General features: G+C 39.5%; 1 protein-coding gene across 12 annotated transcripts in view; it reads left to right on the plus strand.

Annotated features, from left to right (window-relative positions):
• SCAPER (S-phase cyclin A associated protein in the ER) overlaps positions 1-20,629 on the plus strand; it is a 535,706-nt gene that overhangs the window by 388,070 nt on the left and 127,007 nt on the right. For all 12 annotated transcript variants that reach the window (XM_074392618.1, XM_074392622.1, XM_074392621.1 and 9 more), the window contains one exon: positions 10,730-10,853. In XM_074392618.1, coding sequence (XP_074248719.1) covers positions 10,730-10,853 — 124 coding nt within the window. The remainder of the gene's footprint in view (positions 1-10,729; positions 10,854-20,629) is intronic.

Consider the following 20,629-nt stretch of genomic DNA (forward strand, 5'->3'; position numbering starts at 1 on the left):
CTAGATTGGCTGAGAATAGATGTTCATGATTAAATGAGCACTAAAAAGTAGAACGGTGGAGAATGAGATTAATTAATGTATTCTGCAGTTGTACATTCTTGTATGTTTGAAACAAGGAGAACAGTTGTCCCTTCCTTAGATATCTGTGTGCTCAGCCAAACTGTACTGCACAGTATGAAGGCTCCAGACAGAATGAATCAGACAAAGACCTTGCCTAGAAGCAACTTAGGCTGGCTTTGGCACAGAATATAGTTTTCAGTGGTTTGACCCAAGACTCAGTTTCAGCCTCTAGAATTGGCATGTGCTTTCAGGTGGGGCAGTCCTGCAGGGCCGGGCCTAGATGGCACATGTCGTTCTGTAAGAAGGCCACTCACTTAGTGGGTTCACTTAAGACATTAGACTTCTAAGCACAGTTAGATCTCCCTAGTTTCACATAATTCTTTTTAATTAAATCTAATGAAATGAGTTTGGAGCTTTATAAAATAAAGCATAATTTGAGAGTGACTAGATACATATAAACTGTATGCTATTTATTAAATCCTTAGTGCAAACCCAAGGTATTCAGTAAATTACATATGCACTGGGGCTCCAGTGTTAACATTTGTTTCTCTCTTTCCTAAGGAATTGGAAACCTCCGGGTCTGGGTGTTCTGGTCCAATCTAGATGGTTTTCCGCAGTCTAATGCTCTATCAACTGCTAATCGTCTTCCTTGTTTTGCGAGGCTCTGTCCTTTTACTTTTTTTTTTTTTTTTTTTTTTGAGACAGAGTTTCGCTCTTGTTACCCTGGAGTGCAATGGCGCGATCTCGGCTCACCGCAACCTCCGCCTCCTGGGTTCAGGCAATTCTCCTGCCTCAGCCTCCTGAGTAGCTGGGATTACAGGCACGCGCCACCATGCCCAGCTACTTTTTTGTATTTTTTTAGTAGAGACGGGGTTTCACCATGTTGACCAGGATGGTCTCGATCTCTTGACCTCGTGATCCACCCGCCTCAGCCTCCCAAAGTGCTGGGATGACAGGCGTGAGCCACCGCGCCCGGCCTGTCCTTTGACATTTATCTGCCTCAGGCCAGTTCCTTGCTTACTTGAGGGCAAAATGGTGATTGATAAAAGCACCAAGTCTCTCTTTGCGGCCCTATTTCTGTGATCCAAGTACTGGCCGTCCCTACCCGGCACAGAATTTTATTGTGCCAGAACTTAAAGCCACTCTCTCTCCCCCATGTAGATTTTGTGAAATTGCCTTTGGCAGTTGTTTAAAAATGGTTGCTCTCTTGATCCAGGTGTATGACAATGGATTTTGATGAACAGCGGGGTTTTTTTTTGTTTGTTTTTTTGAAGTCTTAACCACTGCAAACTGCACAGGAATATAAACTATGAACTTTCTCAATTATGTTATTAAACCTTCCTATGTGGCAACTACCTGGAGCTTTTCTGTTTAACTATTTTATAATGTCTTAGGTGTGTACTACACCTGTATTCTATACTGTCCTTTTTCTGTGTCCTGCACTTACTGTCAAAAGACCCAATTTTATGATGCTTTTCCTGTCCTCTGTTTTTTCAGCAGAAACGTTTTCAGTGAGAAGACTTACTTACACAAAAATTCACTCACATATTCATGATTTTTTGGAGCAGAAAGCCTTTATCTCAAACCTCCCAACCACAGTATACTTTTGACAGGATGGACAATAAGATTTTAATGTCTTCTCAGAAGATACTTTGAAAATCTGGTGCTTTCTGTTTGATGTTAAAAAGTGCTTCTAGTCATTTGCGTTTAAAATTACAGGGAAAGCTGCTTGGCGAGACCACCCAGGCTGGGTTCAAAGAAGTGATCTTTCCAAGACAGGTACTCTTCAAATAGAGGTTGTCTTTCAAACAAGTTTTACTGAATGGACAAGTTTTTCCTGACCCTGAGTTTCTCGGTACCCTCCTCCTTCTTTTTTTTTTCTCATCAGAAAGTGGTTTCTTTGTGAAAGTTTCTTGGGAGAGTTTTGTGAGCAGAAGATTGTACAGATACACATTCCACACTTTACTAGTAAATGATTTTTCTATGTAATGTAAAGCACAGAGGGCATTAGGACATTAGTCCCATACTGTGTGTTGTTTGTTTATGCCTTGTGATAATCCACAAAGGATTTGAAGCAAGTACTGGGAATTACATTGAATTAAACAAATAGAAATTAAAAGTAAAGGTCATATAAATATAGTTCAAAACCGAAGGGAAAATAGGGTAAACTGTAGGCTTGTAATATTCCACACGTTATTCTTAATACCCGCAAATATTTGTAAAAGCCTTTAGAGATCTGCAATCTTATATATTAACCTGACTATAAAGCCACAATACACAAAACAATGTGAAATAGACACAAAGATAGATAGTTATTAATTAGAGTATGATAAAGATGGCATTTCAAACCAGTGGAGAAAGGAGGGTTTATTTAATACTTCTTCGTGGGAAAAATTAATTCAGGCTCCGGTTTGACACAACACATCAAAATTAATTCTAAATGAATCAACAGTAAATTGGAAAACCGAAAAATTAACATGCACAGTGATAATTCAAGAAAAATAAATCCAAATGGCCAGAAGGTGATACAAATGAATACTTACCTCATCTCATAGTGAGAGTGAGAAAGAATTCTTAAAGCATAAAAGGAAAAGCAGGAAAAAGAAAACCACAAAAATTGTTAGACTACCTAGAATTGTTTAGTCTTAATGCATTACAAAAAACTTTAAAATAGCATAAGCAAAATGAAAGACAAAAGCTGGAAAAATATTAACACTATGTATTAATCATTTGTCACATTTATAATGAGATAATCTTTATAAATTATTTTTAAAAGATGAAAATCTCCACAAATTTTGAAATAGCGAATTAGAACAATTAAGAAGATAATGATAAATAGCAACTTTATTTTGAAGAAAAACAATAAAAGTAAATGTCTATCTTTTCCCTTATCCCCAAATCAATTTTATATTGTGAATTTAAATGCAAAGTTCATAAAGGTACCAGAAGTAAATTTAAAAGATTCTTAATATTATATTTTTATAATATTAAAGTGGAATGGCCTTTCTGAGTCTGACAGAAATCTCAGATGTCCCAAAGGAAAAGTTTGGCAGATTGTATAAAATAAAAATCTGAAAGTTCTTTATGACAAAAAAAAAAAAATTAAGATAGCAATAAACTGGAAAAGTTATTTTTAAAATACGACCAAATGGGTTAACATCTATATTATCAGCAAAGAGCCTTATAAATAAATTTTTAAAAACACACCCCGGTAGAAAGCACATGTGATAATGCAGGAAAATGTAAATAGACACGGCAAATAAACACTGGAAAAAAAATCTCTAATCATACTGATAATAAAAGAAATGCAACCTTTAAAACACCAATTCATTTAGCTGTCAAATTGGTAAATATTTGTTTTAATGAGATTATTTAATGTTGGTGAAAGCATGGAAAAAATCTTTTTCTGGAGATATAAATCCATTTACACTTTGTTGGGGGGGGCGCTTTAAATTTGGTAATGTCTATCAAAAGCCTTCATAAAATGGTCATATTCTTTGACTCGGATTATCATTATTGAAAATCTGTCCTAGGGAAGCAGGCAGAGTGGCACAGAATGATTTGCTCAGCAGCTGTGGTAAACATGGGTTGTGCTGTTAACCTGCACAGGACATCAACCATCGCCCTATGTTTGCAGAATTCCCAAGTATGTAAGCTGGCTCTCCCACTATAGAACCTGAGAATGCCAAGTATTTGCTTCCCAGTCTTTATTGTGTCTAAGACACAGGAATGTGACTAAGGTTTTACAGTCCAGCATACCCACACCAGACTTTTACTCTGAAGGCAATGAAGTAAAGAAGCAGACATCTCGAACTGTATTCTTTGGAGTTTCGGGCAGCTGTATCTAGTGTTCAAAGTCACAATGTTAGTTCAGTCTGTCTCATATGGTGCGCAGCGTTTGTTGTTGTTGTTGTTTTAAGCAGACCAGTTTGGTGTTGTATTCTTTGGATATTAGTTCTGGAAGTGTAACTTCTGTACCTAAGTTTTCCAAATTCTATTATATACACAGTAGCCTGTCAATTAATTTTCTTTCTGTTTAAATCAACCTGAGCTTCCACCACCCAACACTGTGGCTTGCAACTAAGAATTCTGGCTGTATTAAAACAGCTTTATTTATAACTTTGAAAATTGGACAGAGAGTAAGAGATAATTGAATTTTTATATCCGTAGGATGAGACACTGTTTAGCTTTTAAAGACCATCTCAGTTTAAGTATTTTAATCAGAGAAAGAACTTAGTATAAGACATTAGGTACTTAGAAAATTCTTGGAAGGCTGGGTGTGTTGGGTAATGCCTATAATCCCAATGCTTTGGGAGGCCTAGGTGGAAGGAAAGATCACATGAGGCCTGGAGGTCAAGATGAGCATGGGCAACATAGTGAGACCCTGTCTCTACCAAAAAAAAAAAAAAAAAAATAGCTGGGTGTGGTATGTGCACCTGTAGACCCAGCTACTCTGGAGGCTGAAGTGGGAGGGTGACTTGAGCCTAGGAGTTTGAGGCTGCAGTGAACTATGATCATGCCACTGCCACTGTGCTCCAGCCTGAGTAACAGAACAAGACCCCATCTCAAAAAAAAAAAAAAAAAAAAAAAAAAGAAAGAAAGAAAGAAAAGAAAAGAAAAATTGTTGTAAGATTTCTAGATTGACTCCTAAAACAATACCAAACAAATTCACAGGGGTGTTGTTCCCCCTGAGGCCAAATGCAAGTTAGGGAGGAAAGAAGCTAATGCCACACAAACAACTATTTATACCCTAGAAACCACAGAATGTGTACCTGAAGCTACAGATGAGAAATTAGCACAACTTACCCCACTGATTTTTGACAGCCAAGAAGCTAGAAAATGGACCCCGGAATGCTGCTGCAGGAAAGCCTCATATTTCCAAACCTTGCTAATAACAGCTAATAACACTCAGGTCCAACCTCCAATTTTATAGGATACTGTTTGCATAGGGGAGAATAAAACCCTTGCGACTGCACAGATGGTCTCAGGAAGGGCATGTAAACCAGCAAGCATGGTTTCCAAGACGAGGCTGGGGGACGAAGCTTTACATAGCACGCCTTGTTTTGTTTTTGTTTGTTTGTTTGTTTTTTGAGCAAATGTCCTGGGAAGTTTATTTGGCTTTTTGTTTGTTTGTTTAAGGACTTCAACTTTTTAGAGCAGTTTGAGGTTCACAGAAAAACTGAATGGAAGGTAGAGAGATTTCCCACATACCTTCAGCCCAACACATGTAGAGCCTCCTCCATCGTCAGCATCCCCACCAGACTGGCACGTTGGCTTCAGTTGATGAGCCGACATTGGCACATCATTTCCACCCATCGTTTACACCAGGGTGTCGTCCATCCTGTGGGTCTTAACACAGGTATAACACGCATCCCTCGTTACCATGTCACGGGAGGCGCCGTTTCAGCCCGTGAAAGTCCTCTGTGCTTTGCTCATTCATCCTTTTTTTTCCCAAACCATTGATCTCTTTACTGTCTCCATAGTTCTGCCTTTTTTAGAATGTCATATAGTTGGAATTATACTGTACGTAGCCTTCTAAAATTGGCCTCACTTAGTAAAAAACATTTAAGTTTCTTCCATGTCTTTTCTTTTTTTAATTTTTTTAATTATTATACTGGGGCACATGTGCAGATCATGCAGGATTGTTACATGGACATACACATGCCACGAGCTTTGCTGCATCCATTCCCCCGTCACCTGCAGTAGGTATTTCTCCTATTGTTATTCCTCCCCAATGCCCCCACCCCCTGCTATCCCTTTCCTAGCTTCCTGACCCCCCAGCAGACCCGGGTGTGTGATGTTCCCTCCCCTGTGTCCATGTGTTCTCACTGTTCAACACCCACTTATGAGTGAGAACCTGTGGAATGTACCCTTTTTTGGCGGTGGGAGGGCATAGGTACTGTGGTTATCATCACCTATTCAGAAAGTTAGCAAGTTAAATTTCACCTATATCTTACCTCAGTAGTTTTCACTATATTCCGAGGGAACACACCCGCAGGCCCCTAAGGAAGCTTTCAAGGGTCTCTGAAAGGGGAGAGCAGGGTAGATCCCTGGGTCTTCAACTTCTGCTTCAGCCAGAGCAACTCTGATTCTATCTGATCTTTGGTTCAAGCTTCTGATTAAGATTAAGTTTGAAGAAAGTGTTTTCCTGCTCTTCTTAAAAATTAAGAGCTGGCTGGGTGTAGTGGCTCATGCCTATAATCCCAGCCCTTTGGGAGGCCAAGGCAGGTGTATCACCTGAGGTCAGGAGTTCGAGACCAGCCTGGCCAACATTGCGATAAAGATGCAAAAATGAGCCGGGTGTGATGGTGTGCACCTGTAATCCCAGCTACTTTTGGGAGGCTGAGGCAGAAGAATCACTTGAACCCAAGAAGCGGAGGTTGCAGTGAGCCAAGATTATGCCACTGCACTCCAGACTGGGCAACAGAGTGAGACTCTGCCTTAAAAAAAAAAAATTAAAAACTAGTGTTATAGAAGAATGTTAGATGTCATGGAGAACTGTTCATTATTATATATTAAGAAATGGGAAATGGGATAAAAAATAAATGTAAATTTATTTACAAGAATAGGAAAAAGAGTAGAAGTACAAATGCCAAATTTAATCCTGATAGTATTTTACTATTTCTTTGTGGTTCTCTTTCCCAAATTTATGACAGTTATTTTTTAAATTATTTTTATCAGCATAAATACACATTATTTTTTAATTAAATAGAAAAATACTCTTGAAAATTTAGACACGTTATCGAATAAATGAAATGCTGCTGGCTGACATCTGTGAAGAATTTGCTAGGTGAAACCTCCAACTGATATGTCAGAAATGTGTTAGATGTGAGTCAAAGTGTTTTTTTTTTCATTACTCAGGGAAATTCGATGAGGCTGGAAACAGGTGAGTCTCCTTCTGGCTCCCATCAACTTAGTCCTTTCAGTATTTATGTCAATATACCATGAAAACATTTGGGAAGAACCGTGTTTTACTAACCTGGAAATAAGCATCTGTAGCATGCTTTCCTTATTCATAAAGAATGATAAGATTAATAACCCAAATAATAGCCTAATATCCTTAATAAGGGCTACCATTTATTAAGTACTTATGTGCCAGGCACTGTCCTAAGTACTTTACATCCATTATTTCAATTCTCATAACAGCCATATGAAGTTTACATATTCCAGTTTTATAGATGAAAAATGGATGTGATTATGTGAAATTAGTAACGTGCTACAATCTTGAATGGTAGAAATAGGATTCTAACCTAAGTACATCTTACTCCAGTGTCTTTAGTCTCAGCCAGTACAGTGTCCTGTACCCTTTTTTCAGGAACCTATCAATTATGTGAAGCAGGATACAACCATATCACATGATGACAAGTGTGACAAGAGCTGTCGTCACCATCTCTCTCCCACTAGAGCATCAGCTCCATAAGGACAGAGAACTTGCCTGTCTTACTCACCTAGCACAATACCTGGAGCATCATAGGAACTTAGATATTTGTTAAATGAACAAATAACTCTGGCTGCACATCAAAATTGCCCATAAAGATTTTGAAACATTCAGATGTTGGGAGCCTACCTCATCTCTCAACTAGCATCACCAAGGGAAGAATTCAGGCAAGCATACGTTTTTAACGATCTACAGGTATCAGGCATGGTGGCTCACGCCTATAATCTCAGCACTTTGGGAGGCTGAGGTGGTTGGATCACATGAGGCCAGGAGTTCAACACCAGCCTGGTGGCCAACATAAAGAAATCCATATCTACAAAAAATATAAAAATTCAGTGGGCGTGGTGGCACACGCCTGTAATCCCAGCTCCTCAGGAGGTTGAACTGAGAGAATAGCTTGAACCCAGGAGGCAGAGGTTGCAGTAAGCCCAGATTGTTGTATTTCACTCTAGCCTGAGTAACAGAATGAGAACCTGTCTAAAAAAAAAATTAGAAGAAGAAGGAAACTACAGATGATTCTAATGCTTAGCCAAGATACAGAAACCCCTATCCTAGAGCAGTGGTCCTCTAACTTTAATATGTGGCAGAATTACCTGCAGAACTTGTTAAAATTCCCAGAGCTTCTATTTACCTGGTCTGGGGTAGAGCCTGAGAATTTGCATTTCTTACAAGTTCCCAGGTGATACTGATACTGCTGGTCTGTGAATCACATGTTTAAGAACTACTGTTCTAGAGACTTGGTTGTACAGGACTAAATCAAAACATTTTTACCTAGAACTTTAAGCAGGAGATTTAGTAAGACAAGCCAAAATAAGCATTGGTCACTCAGGCAATGCAGGTTTTAGTCACAGTATTCAAAACATCCAGGAATCTGTCATGCCCATTGAACATGTTGCTCTAAAAGTTTCTTTGAACAATTGTGTATCATTTTTTTCCAAGCCAAACAATATCCAGCTTTATTAAAGATACTTTCCATAAATAATCAGGGTATTTCAGGCAGAACATGGGCAGATAATAGTTAACAGTATACAACAACTTTCAAACTCCCTTCTTCAATGGACTACCAAAATTAGAAAGCCACTATAAAACCCAGTTAAGTCTTCATTTGATGCTCTGAACAGGGAAAGTTAAGAGTGAGGGTTGACATTTCACATTTAGCATGTTGTTTAACAGCTTTTCATGAGCTGACCTTGACTTCCAAGAAATGAAATAAAAATGGCAGAATTTATCTGAAAATCCACAATCTAGAAATGGAACCTCTACTCTTTTGGGGGGCTTCATCTCAGTGGCACCACTGGAAAGTCTGATTGCCTGACACACTGGTAACCAATTACTCAGGGTAGGGGGGGCGTCAAGGCCCAGCAGTGTCTGGGTTTGAGAGCTAAGTCTGTGTTGAAGATGGCAGGGGGGAAGAGGACGTAACAACAAATTTGTCTTTTCATGCCGCAAGGGATTTGTGTCCAGGTGGCAACATGTGTCAAAGTCATGGAATCCCTCCTCCTTGGAGTCAAGAGGAAATCTCTCAAAATGGGAAGGGAAAGGTGTTTTCCCCACATCAATCCAGTGTCGGAGACGTTCTGTTAGTGACCTATGACCCTTCCCCACAATACAACAGTGAAGTGTTCTGTGTGCTAACAACATAGCTTAAAAAAAAACTAAAACACAGGAGGCTGAGGCAGGAGAATTGCCTGAACCCAGGAGGCGGAGGTTGCGGTGAGCCGAGATCGCGCCATTGCACTCCAGCCTGGGTAACAAGAGCGAAACTCCGTCTCAAAAAAAAACTAAAACAAGGCTAGGAATGGTGGCCTATGCCTGCAATCCCAGCACTTTGGGAGGCCGAAGCGGGTGGATCACTTGAGGTCAGGAACTCCAAGAGCAGCCTGTGCCACATGGTAAAATTCTGTCTCTACTAAAAATACAACAGATTAGCCAGACATGGTGGCAGGCACCTGTAATCCTAGCTACTGGGGAGGCTAAGTCAGGAGAATCGCTTGAACTCAGGAGGCAGAGGTTGCAGTGAGCCAAGATAGGGCCGTTGCACTCCAGCCTGGGCAACAAGAGCAAAACTCCATCTCAAAAAAAAAAAAAAAAAAAGTAAAGCAAATTCTGCATTTTTATAAAACTTGATAAAAATAGTATTTCAAACTATATAGTCGCCAGAAGTGCACATTTACCAAAAATGCGCACATTTCACTTGGCATCTCCAGCACCTTCGGCTTTCTGTGCCTGGTCTGTTTTGGCGTCTCCATTTCCTGCAAGGTTATTTCCCTCCCTGCCAGCCTCAGCATTTTCCTTTCTTCCTTTGGGTCCCTCCTCTCTCTCTCCTTTGCTGGGGCCATTTTAGGGTTGGGCTCTGGCTTTGGAGGAGCAGGGTTAGCAGACAAGCTTGCGGCTGTTCTCTGGTTTGTTCTTCACCGTGGCTCGACCTCCTGTAGCATCCCCCGCAGCCTTTTCCTGGACGTGGCGGTGATGCAGCAGGACGTCCTTAGACGATGGATGCAGGAATGCAGCAGCATGCAGACTTTGGTCGGGCTGCGGTTGCTCTGGCCCCTTCTCCACATTGCTCAGGCTCTTGGGGCTTTATAGGCTTTTCAGCATATTTTTTTAACACCCTAGAGAAAAACATTTCTTTGATCAGTTCAACCTTAAACTGTTTGGGCCCGCACAGGCCAGTTTTTACACTCTGGGAAAGATGTCCTTATCTGCTCAGGTACTCTTATCCACATCCCACCTCCAAGCAGTGTGGTGTCCACTCCCTAGAAGTCCGTGGGTCTTGTCTCACGTGGACAGCTCCCAGTTTCTCCTCATGGGGCTCTCCTCTTCCATGATCGTCCTTATCCTGGACCAGGAGATCTGGCACCAGGAGCTTTGATAGAGCCTTTTACCTTTTTTTCCTGGTTATTATTTCAAGAACCAAAGTTCCTGGATGATATCTAGTCTTAGGGTATTAAGAAACTATCATAGACTAGTAAATATGTTTCCATTATCTGCAACTGCAACTAGTGGGAATTAGAAAGAGTTACTAGGTACTAATGAACACTGGGCTTTGGGTGAAAATGATAAGCTTCCATATCTAGCTGATGGGCCTTATAACTAATAGTATTTGGCTTGGTTTTTTAGAGTGACTTCCATCTCATGCCTGTTGGTTTCGTACATTCATTGTACGTATTTTTAGTTGTTTAAATAAGAGCTGCTCCCGTTTTATAAATGGTGTTTTTCTCCTTCTGTTAGGTCTCTCTGCAATGCAATCAATGTTTACAACCTCACCTGCAGTAACTGTTCAGAAAACTGCACTGATGTTCTGTTTAGTAACAAGATTACCTTCTTAATGGACCTCCTGATACACCAGTTGACGGTATGTAATATTATTGCTTTGAGTTAGAAGCAGTTAAGGTTAGAGAAATAGTCCCTGTGGAGAAAACTAAAAGAATTCAACTTATTTACTCTCCAGATGAAAAAATAAAGAAAGTGAAGATGACTATGGGAATAAAATAGAGACTGGCGGACAAACATTAATAATTTGAAATGTTTGTACTAGATTCTTTTAAGTTCTGATATTAGGCATGTCACACTTGCTAAGGTTACAAGTTTACACAGTTAGATTTAGCCTTTGGAATCAGTTGGATGTAAAGCCAAACCTCCAAATCCACAGGAATGAGTGCTGTAGAAGGGAAGAAGGGCAAGAAAGCCTCAAAACCTCTCTTCCCAGGTTAAGTTAAAAGGGTCAGTTTAAGAGGACTTTTTGATGGATATTTAGATTATTTTAGAAAAGAAACTCCTCTGTTAGACAGGGGAAAACTTGTTATATTGTTGAAATGGAAACAAGCAGCCAATTGTCACCTTCAATGTTACTTCAGTTCACAGATGTTGAAAGAGGTAAGCTCAATATAATAGCCAGAGGGTTAAGGGTGTCAACTGCAGTCGCCAGGAGTTTCCTGGTGAAGTTTCTAAGCCCCTGAGGTATTGGCACAAAATAGCTCTCAAGCCGCAAGTTTATAACAGGAGATTTATTTTTCAGAACCGATTTACTTGTATTCAGCATATAGTCTAATAACTCTTCCTTAAACTACAAGCTTTCGCCTCTGTCTGGTTAATTCCTGTGCATTTTGCAATCCTTAACCAAGGCTTAATGGTATCTTTTTCATGAAATCTTCCCAGCCTGACTCTTTCCCCAAATCCAGGTTAAGTATACTTCTTATGTGATCTTAGGCATTATTTCTCTGATAGACTTGATCACATTGAACTGTATTTAACTATTTTCTTGTCAATTTCCCCAACTAGCCATAAAATCGATGAGGACAGGAAATAAGTTATCGCTAGCTCTAAGATTCTAACACAGGACCTGGCACTTAGTAGATTCAGTACAGCATTGTATGTATATGTGAGTGAATAAATGCATTTTGATACATCACAAGCTGAAAATCAGAAATTGAATTATGAAGCCCTTACAGTCAGATATATTGACATTAAGACGGAATAGCAATAAGGGAAAGCAAACAAAAATACAGATGTGGAACTGTTGCACAGTTCAACAATGGCTTTTTATAGTGAGTCATCAGTCAAAGGCTACATTATATATGATTCTGTCTAAAAAATAAAGCATTAAGATATTAGTAAGATATTTTAGCAAAATAAATTCTATCAAAAATATTTGAAAGGCAGCACAAGGAAAAAAGATAACGTATGTTGTGTGGCCTTACATCCCAGGCATTTTAATATATATTGCTTCATTTAATTTTGAAAACAGCTTCTTAAAGTCAGTATTACTATTTCATTTCATGGATGAGGAAACTTAAGTCCCAGAGAGGTTGACTTGCCCAAAGCTACATAGATATTAAGTCAGAAAGCTAAGAATCAGACCTAGATGTGTGAAACCCAAGTTAGGGGACATTCTGCACAATAACTGACTAATATTTTTCAAAACCGTCAATGTTGTGAAAGACAAGGAAAAAGTGAGGAACTGTCACAGAATGGAGGAGACTAAGGAGACATAACAATTAAATGTCAGGTATGATCCTGGACCAGAAAAAGAACATCCATAGGAAAACTGGGAAATTCAAATAAGATTATAAAATAGTCTTGTTTTATCAGCTCAATGTTAATTTCTTCCTCTCAATTATCACACTGTGTTTTTGTAAGATGTTAACAGTAAGAGACACTGGATTAAGAAATACTCTAGTTTTGCAACATATTTGTTTACTTAAAATTATTTCAAAACAAGAATGAAAAAAAAAAAAAGTCATGCTCTCCTATCATTCCATACTGCATCATCTGGAAGAATTTACTCTGTGAAGCTTATTCTGTGTCGGTGGTGGAAGAAGAGACATCACTTTGAACAGAACAAGTAATGAAAGAGAATGGCATTTGGAATGTGAGGGAATGAACGAGAAGACTTAAAGAATCTTGGCTCTGCTTATGCTATAAATGTCGTATGTCATAATATAGATTACATATTGTCTTAGTCCAGGCTGCTATTTAAAAAATACCATAGACTGGGGGGCTTATAAACAACAAAAATTTGCTTCTCACATTCTGTAGTCTGGAAGTTCAAGATCAGGGTATCCACATAGGTTATGGTGAGGGCCCTCTTCCAGGTTTCAAACTGCTGACTTCTCACTTTATCCTCAGATGGTGAAAAGAGAGAGAGCTAATTCTCTGGCCTCTTTTTATTAAGGGCGCTAATCCCATTCATGAGGAGTCCTCCCTTATGACCAAATCACCTCCCACAGGCCCCATCTCCAGATATCACCACATTAAGCATTCTATTTCAACATTTTAAGCTGGGAGGAACACAGCATTCAGACCCTAGTACATATAGTAAACGATAGGATGGCAACCTGTATAGAGTTCTGTGGGAACACAGAAAGATACTCAGTAATCCTGCCTGGGACATCACAAAGGAGGGACGTTTGAGTTAGCACTCAGCTCCTCATACTAGCTGTTGTTAAGTACTAACCATGTGCCGGGAGTTGGTAAGTAAGTACCTTGATCCTCTGCTTCTTCTTCGAAAGCCCTAGTTCCCTTCGAATCTTGCTTGCAACCCAGGGTTTCCTGACCTGAGAAAAGCTTTGGATCTCAATGGAGTTGACCACATTCTGTGTTTATTCTTCCCATGAATTTTGCTCAGTTTGGAACTGGTATCCCGGGACATTAGTTTGCCAAACACATTTTATCCTTTTTATCCTTACACATGGCACTTTCCGGGTTTTATCATTCCTTTTGGGCTCTTTATTGTATTGCCATCAATTCTTAACTGTTGCTGTGACTGGGTTTGTGGCAGTGAGTAAAGGAGGATGTGTTTCCTGGTTTGGGGTGGTTGGTGATGGTGATTTTTGTTTCCAAAAATCCCTTGAGTATATTTTCATTTTTCTTGCTAACTGGTTTTAATGTACATGTAACTGAAATATGGACCACTAACTTGTTAGTTTCCTTTAAATAAGGGATTAAAAAACAGTTGTCAACACATTTGCAAACAAAAATAGAAAAAAGCATAAAAGAAGCTAATTAGTTATTTACAAGACAACTGATTATCATCAGGTTCTTCCGTCTTTCTGGTTGCTTAGCAAACCCAGATGGCTTAGGAGACATTTTTCTTCTAGCCACTTGGAGTGTGTTTTGGCACTCTTGTATTTCATTTTAATTACTGTTTGCAAAGCATTGTACAGATGCCTAGTTTACAGAGGTGAATTGGACACAGTTCTGTGACTCTAGAAGCCCACAGTTAAGGAAGGAAGAAATTGCATACACAAATATTAATGACTATAAGAAGCTATGAGAAGTTCTGTAATGTTATCAGAGCTACAAAGTAACCTAGACAACCTAGTCGTGTACCTAGCACTTAGCAGGCGCTTGTTCAGTATTTGATGAACGAATGAATAAATTCTAACTTGGGGAATTGGGAAGATTTGGGGGAAGAAGTCTAATTTGATTATACCTTGAGTACTTTGAACCCAAGAGTTCAAAGCTATAGTGGACCATGATTGTGCCACTTCATTTCAGGCTGGGCCACAAAGTGAGATCCTGTCTTTAAAAAAAATGATAATAATAACACACCCAATTCTCAGCTTCTCTGGGAGGGAGAGAGATGAGTGTAGCATGTATACAATACCCCAGCTTTCTGGAAGGCTGCCTGAGAGACTGCTGTCTGTCTTGCCTGACCTGGGTGCTGCCAGGAGGCTAGCATACTTTGGATGCTGCTGAGAACAACAGAGAGCAGGGAGGCTTGCTGCCGTCAAACTAGAGGACATGCAATGTGTATTAGTCTGTTCTTGCACTGCTACAAAGAACTACCCGAGACTGGGCAATTTATAAAGAAAAAAGATTTAACTGAATCACAGTTCTACAGGCTGTACAGGAAGCATGGCCGGGGGGCCTTGAGAAAATTAGAGTCGTGGCAGAAGACAAAGTGGAAGCAGGCTCATCTTACATGGCCGGAGAAGGAGGACGAGAGTGAAGGAGGAGATGCTGCATGCTTTTACACAACCGCATCTTGTGAACACTCACTGTCACAAGAACAGCAAGGGAGAAATCCGCCCCCGTGACCCAATCATATCCCACTAGGCCCTCCTCCATCACTGAGGGTTTCAATTCAACATGACCTTTGGGCAGGGACACAAATCCAAACCATATCACAGTGCGAAAGACAGATACCAGAGGAAGGAAGAGAATATGATCACTTGAATAAGAAGGCACCAAGTATCTCTGGTTGAGAAATTGCATACATAGACCTAGAGAAGTTATATCCTCCCCCTACACCCTACAAAGTTTTCAGAGGCCCCCAGAATCCCTAGCTGAGCTGATGAGTGAGGGTTTTCCACACTACAAAAGCCGGTTCATAAAGACTGGAAGAGGTGGCTCTTTTGTCAAGTGCACAGATCCCAACAAAACTTTGAAGACATAGGAAGAAATATGGAAACATGGCCCAAAGAAAGGAGCAAAATAGATCTTCACAAACCAATCCTAAAGAATCAAAGACACATGAATTAACTGACAAAGGATTCAAAATAACCCTCATAAAGATGCTTTGTGAGCTCAAGGTAACAATGCATGAGCAAAGTGAGAATATCAACAAGATAGAAAATACAAAAAAAAAAAAAAAACCCCAACAAGTTTTGGAACTGAAGAATACAGTAACTGCACTGAAAGATTCACAATAGGGGTTCAGCAGCAGACTTCATCAAGCAGAAGAAAGAAAGAGCAAACTCAAGACAAGTCATTTGAAGTTATCCACCCAGAGGAAAAAGAAAAAACAATGAGAGAGAGTGATGAAAGCCTAAGGGATTTGTGGCATGCCATCAAGCCAACCCATATACCATTATGGAAAGTTCACAAGAAGAAGACAGAAAGAAATGGGCAGAAAGTTTACTTAAATCGTAGCCCAAAACTTACCAAATCGGAAAGAAAATGGACATCCAGATTCAAGAAGCCTAAAGGATCCCAAATAAGATCAGCATAAAGAAACACACACAAGACACATTATAATAAAATTGTCAAACTCTCAAAGACAGTAAGAGAATTTTGAAAGCAGCAAGAGAAATGTGACTTGTCATATACTAGGGAACACACATAAGAATATCAACATATTTATCAGCAGAAACACTGCAGGCCAGAAGGGAGTGGAGGGATATATTCAAAGTGCTAACCAACTGATCTTTGACAAGATTACTAGGAATACACAGCAGGAAAAGGATAGTCTTCAATAAACTGTGTTGGGAAAACTAGATATCCACATGCATAAATATGATATTGGACCCTTATCTTACACCATACACAAAATTGATTAAACACTTAAATGTAAGACTTGATCTTAAAAAAAAAAAAACTCCAAATTAAAACATAGGGGGAAAACCCTCATAATATTGATCTTGACAGTGATATTTTGGATATGCCACCAAAGCAGAGCAACAAAAGCCAAAAATAGATCAAAGAGACTACGTTCAGCTAAAAAGCTTCTGCATCAGAGGAAACAGTCAAAAGTGCAGAAAGGCAGCCTACAAAATGAAAGCGAATATTTGCAAATCATATGTCTGAGAAAGGAGTGCTACGGGCTGAATGTTTGTCTCCCCAGAATTCAGATGTTGAAACCTAATCACCACTGCAATGGAATTAAGAGGAGGAACCTTTGAAAGGTGATTTGATCATGAGGGCAGATCACTCATGAATAAAATTAGAACCCTTGTGAAAGATGTCCCAGAGAGCTGCCTTACACCTTCTGTCAGGGAGGACACAGCTGGAAAGTGCCTTCTACAAACCAGAAAGCAGACCCTTAACAGACACCACTTCTGCCAGCGTCTTGATCTCAGGACTTTCTAACTCCCTGAACTGTGAAAAATAAATTTCTGTCTGTTGTTTATAACAGTATTTTGTTGTAGCAGCTCAAATGGACTAAGTCATAAGTTAATATCCAAAATATATGAAGAACTGCAACTAAATAGCAAAAATACATGATAATCAATATTAAATGAGCAAAGGACTTAGACATTTCTTCAAAGAAATATACAGATGAACAATATACAGATGAACAACAGGTATATGAAAAGATAACCAAAATCACTAATCACTGTGAAAATGCAAATCAAAACCACAATGAGATATCACCTCACACCTGTCAGAATGGCTGTTACAAAACAAATCAGAAAATCAGTATTGGTGGGAGTGTGGTGAAACTGGAAACTCCGTGCACTTTTGGTGAAGCCACTAAGGAAAAAAAGTATGGAAGTTCCTCAAAAGAAAAAAACAAAACTACCATATTCGCCAGTCCTACGTCTGGGTATTTATTCAAAATAGTTATACTTGGGATCTTGACTAGGTATCTGCACTGCCATGTTCACTTCATTATTATTCACAAGAGCCAAGAGGTGGAAATACCTATATTCATCAACAGATGAGTGGATAAAGAAAATGTGGTCTCTACAGTTTACCTTTAAATAACACAAGTTTGAACTGCATGAGTCTATTTATACATAGATTTTTTTTCAACCAAACATGGATCAAAAATATACAGTATTCATGGGGTACAAAACCCACACATGGCCGGGCGCGGTGGCTCAAGCCTGTAATCCCAGCACTTTGGGAGGCCAAGGCAGGTGGATCACGAGGTCAAGAGATCGAGACCATCCTGGTCAACATGGTGAAACCCCGTCTCTACTAAAAACACAAAAAATTAGCTGGGCATGGTGGCGCGTGCCTGTAATCCCAGCTACTCAGGAGGCTGAGGCAGGAGAATTGCCTGAACCCAGGAGGTGGAGGTTGCAGTGAGCCGAGATCGCGCCATTGCACTCCAGCCTGGGTAACAAGAGCGAAACTCCATCTCAAAAAAAAAAAAAAAAAAAACCCACACTTATGGAGGACTGGCTTTTCATATATGCAGCTTCCACGGAGCCAACTGCAGGACTTGAGAATATGCAGATTTGGGTATACACAGGGAGCGCTGAACCAATCCCCTGTGTATACCGAGGGACAGCTGTACAAGCAATGGAATATTAATCAGCCTTAAGAAAGGAATTCTGTCATATGCTGTAATGTATAAACCTCGATGACATTACAAGTGAAATAAGCCAGTTGCAAAAAGAGAAGTACTGCATGATTATACTTACGTAAGATATCTAAAAGAATCAACCTTACAGAAACCAAGTAGAATGGTGGTTGCCATGGACCAAGGGGAGGGGAACGGAGTTGTTTAATAGGTGTAGACTTTCAGTCATGTGAGATGAGAAAGTTATAGAGATCCGTTTTACAACGATGTGCATATGGTTACCAATATTGTAATATGTACCTAAAAATTGATAAAATTAATGTTATATGTCTTTTTACCAAAAAAAAAAAAAGGCTAGTGAAACTACTGAGTGCTGTGAAAATAGATGAGTAAGCTTTTAATGTTGCACAAGATCTAAACCGTCTAATATACTGAGTAGCAAATTGAGATGTGGAAAATGGATCACAGAGCTACTTAGTGGCAGAACCATGACCTGGACTCTGGCCTCCTGAGTCCCTGAACAGGACTTTCCTTCCTGTAAGCTAAGATGTGTCCTCACTCTATTAAGTTGACAGATAAAACAAAGCAACAGTTTTGTGACTAATTTTATAAGTTTAAGAGTATTACTTTGGTAAGATAGACTAAAGCACTTAATTAAAAGATTTATAATTTCTTGATGTTTCATTGCATCTTAAAAGGCCTTAAATATTTTATTAGCAGTCTTATTTTTAATTCATAGTGACCTGTTCTCTATGAAATATTTAAAGAATACACTGATAAATTGTGTGTATATATTTTTGGGAGCCAAGGAGATTGTTAATTGAAAAGTGATGTACTAACCTTAAATAATTGATATGATACTGTTGAATCAGAGAGGCTGCTGGTGAGCTCTTCAGAAGGCGACAAGAAAGCCCTGGATACACAGAAAGGAAATCCAAGTGCAACCTTACAGCAAGGGGATTGTTTTTCACTTAGTCATGTACAGAGCCATCCAGGTGCCTGTTGAATTTCATTACAGCAGCAAGGCCTGGAACTCTCCATTCATCACATTGTTTCTTTATATTGAGGAGCCAGAACATAGACTCCATAGTTAATTACATGGGAGCAAAAATCTCTCAACCCTGCAGGTAACAAACAGGGCCCTTCCAGCTGCGTCTTGTTTCCTTCTTTCCTCGCTGTAGAGTATGGCACTCGCTCAGCTTGTCTAGGACAGACTGCCTTTTCCTTCAGCAAAAGTGTGAACTCTGTTTATGTCTACTGTGCCATATGTCTTATTGACACAGAATTTCAAAACTGGAGAGGAGGCCTTCATAGTGCATAGTCTATTTCAGTCCCCTCGTTTTATAGATGAGGCTGATAGACTTCAAACGAGAAGAGGGATGGGAGATATACTGCCCAAATTCTACAGCCTGTTACTAACATAACTGGGATGCAAATTCAGGTCTCCTAAATCCTAAGCTAACTTCCTATTATTTTACTTAACAGACTGCTTATTTAAAGTTGGTAGGAATAGTTAAGGGATGTTGTGTATATGGAGTTTTACTCTCAAAGCTACATTCAGAATTCGGCTGTTAAAAGAATATGGGTTGAATTTTTAAATCAGATTGCCTTTCTACTACATTCATATGAAATAGTATCCTCACCAGCGTTATCATCACTATCACCTAAAATAATTAAATGACTTCTTGAGGAAGAAGACATGTACCTTCGTCAGTGTGAAAGATTTGTCACACTGTTTACAAATAGTGATAAAGCATACAGAGGCCAGGTGTCGTGGCTCATGCCTGTAGTCTCAGCACTTTGGGAGGCTGAGGCGGTAAAGATCAGGAGTTCAACACCAGCCTGGCCAAGATGCTGAAACCCCATCTCTACTAAAAATACAAATATTAGGTGGGCATGGTGGCAGGCGCCTATAATCCCAGCTACATGGGAGGCTGAGGCGGAGAATTGCTTGAACCCGGGAGACGGAGGTTGCAGTGAGCCAAGATCATGCCACTGCACTCCAGCCTGGATGACAAAGCGAGACTCCATCTCAAAAAAAAAAAAAAAAGCCAACAAAATTATTAAAGATGTAAAAGGTTTCAATAAAACTATTAACCGTTTAATGCACAGACTCCTATGTACAACATTAGAGAATATATATTCTTTATAAGCACATATGGAAAATTTATAAGAATTGATGACTCACTAAGCCATAAAGCAAGTATTATTAAATTTGAAAGAATCAGCGTCATAGAAGATGACCCAGTTCTGCTTCGGTTATGGTTGAATAAGCTCCTTTCAGGCTGATCGTCTTGCAGACAACGAATATAAATGCTGAATAAAGTATGTGAAAACAAATACCTGAAAGGTACTAAAGACCAATGAAAAGCAGACACATTCTGATGGGAATAGTCACTTGGAAGAAAGGAATAACTTTGGGTAAGTTTCCTGGTTGTATGGCTTTCAGCATGAGGGCAGGCTACAGCTGGCTAGACCTCCGCAATAGAAAATCCATAATATTCTTATCCTGAAGAACCAGAGGACAGAATTCAGGGCAAAGACAAGTGCTAGAATGTTAGGAGGATATTCAGGAGGAGGAAGACACAAAGGGATTTCCCCTAAGTCTTACGGATACCTGCATGACTCTGAATATGCTGTACTTGTATGAGACAGAC

The sequence above is a fragment of the Saimiri boliviensis genome, chromosome 2 (genome assembly GCF_048565385.1).
Source record: "Saimiri boliviensis isolate mSaiBol1 chromosome 2, mSaiBol1.pri, whole genome shotgun sequence".
In the NCBI taxonomy this organism is placed as follows: domain Eukaryota; kingdom Metazoa; phylum Chordata; class Mammalia; order Primates; family Cebidae; genus Saimiri; species Saimiri boliviensis.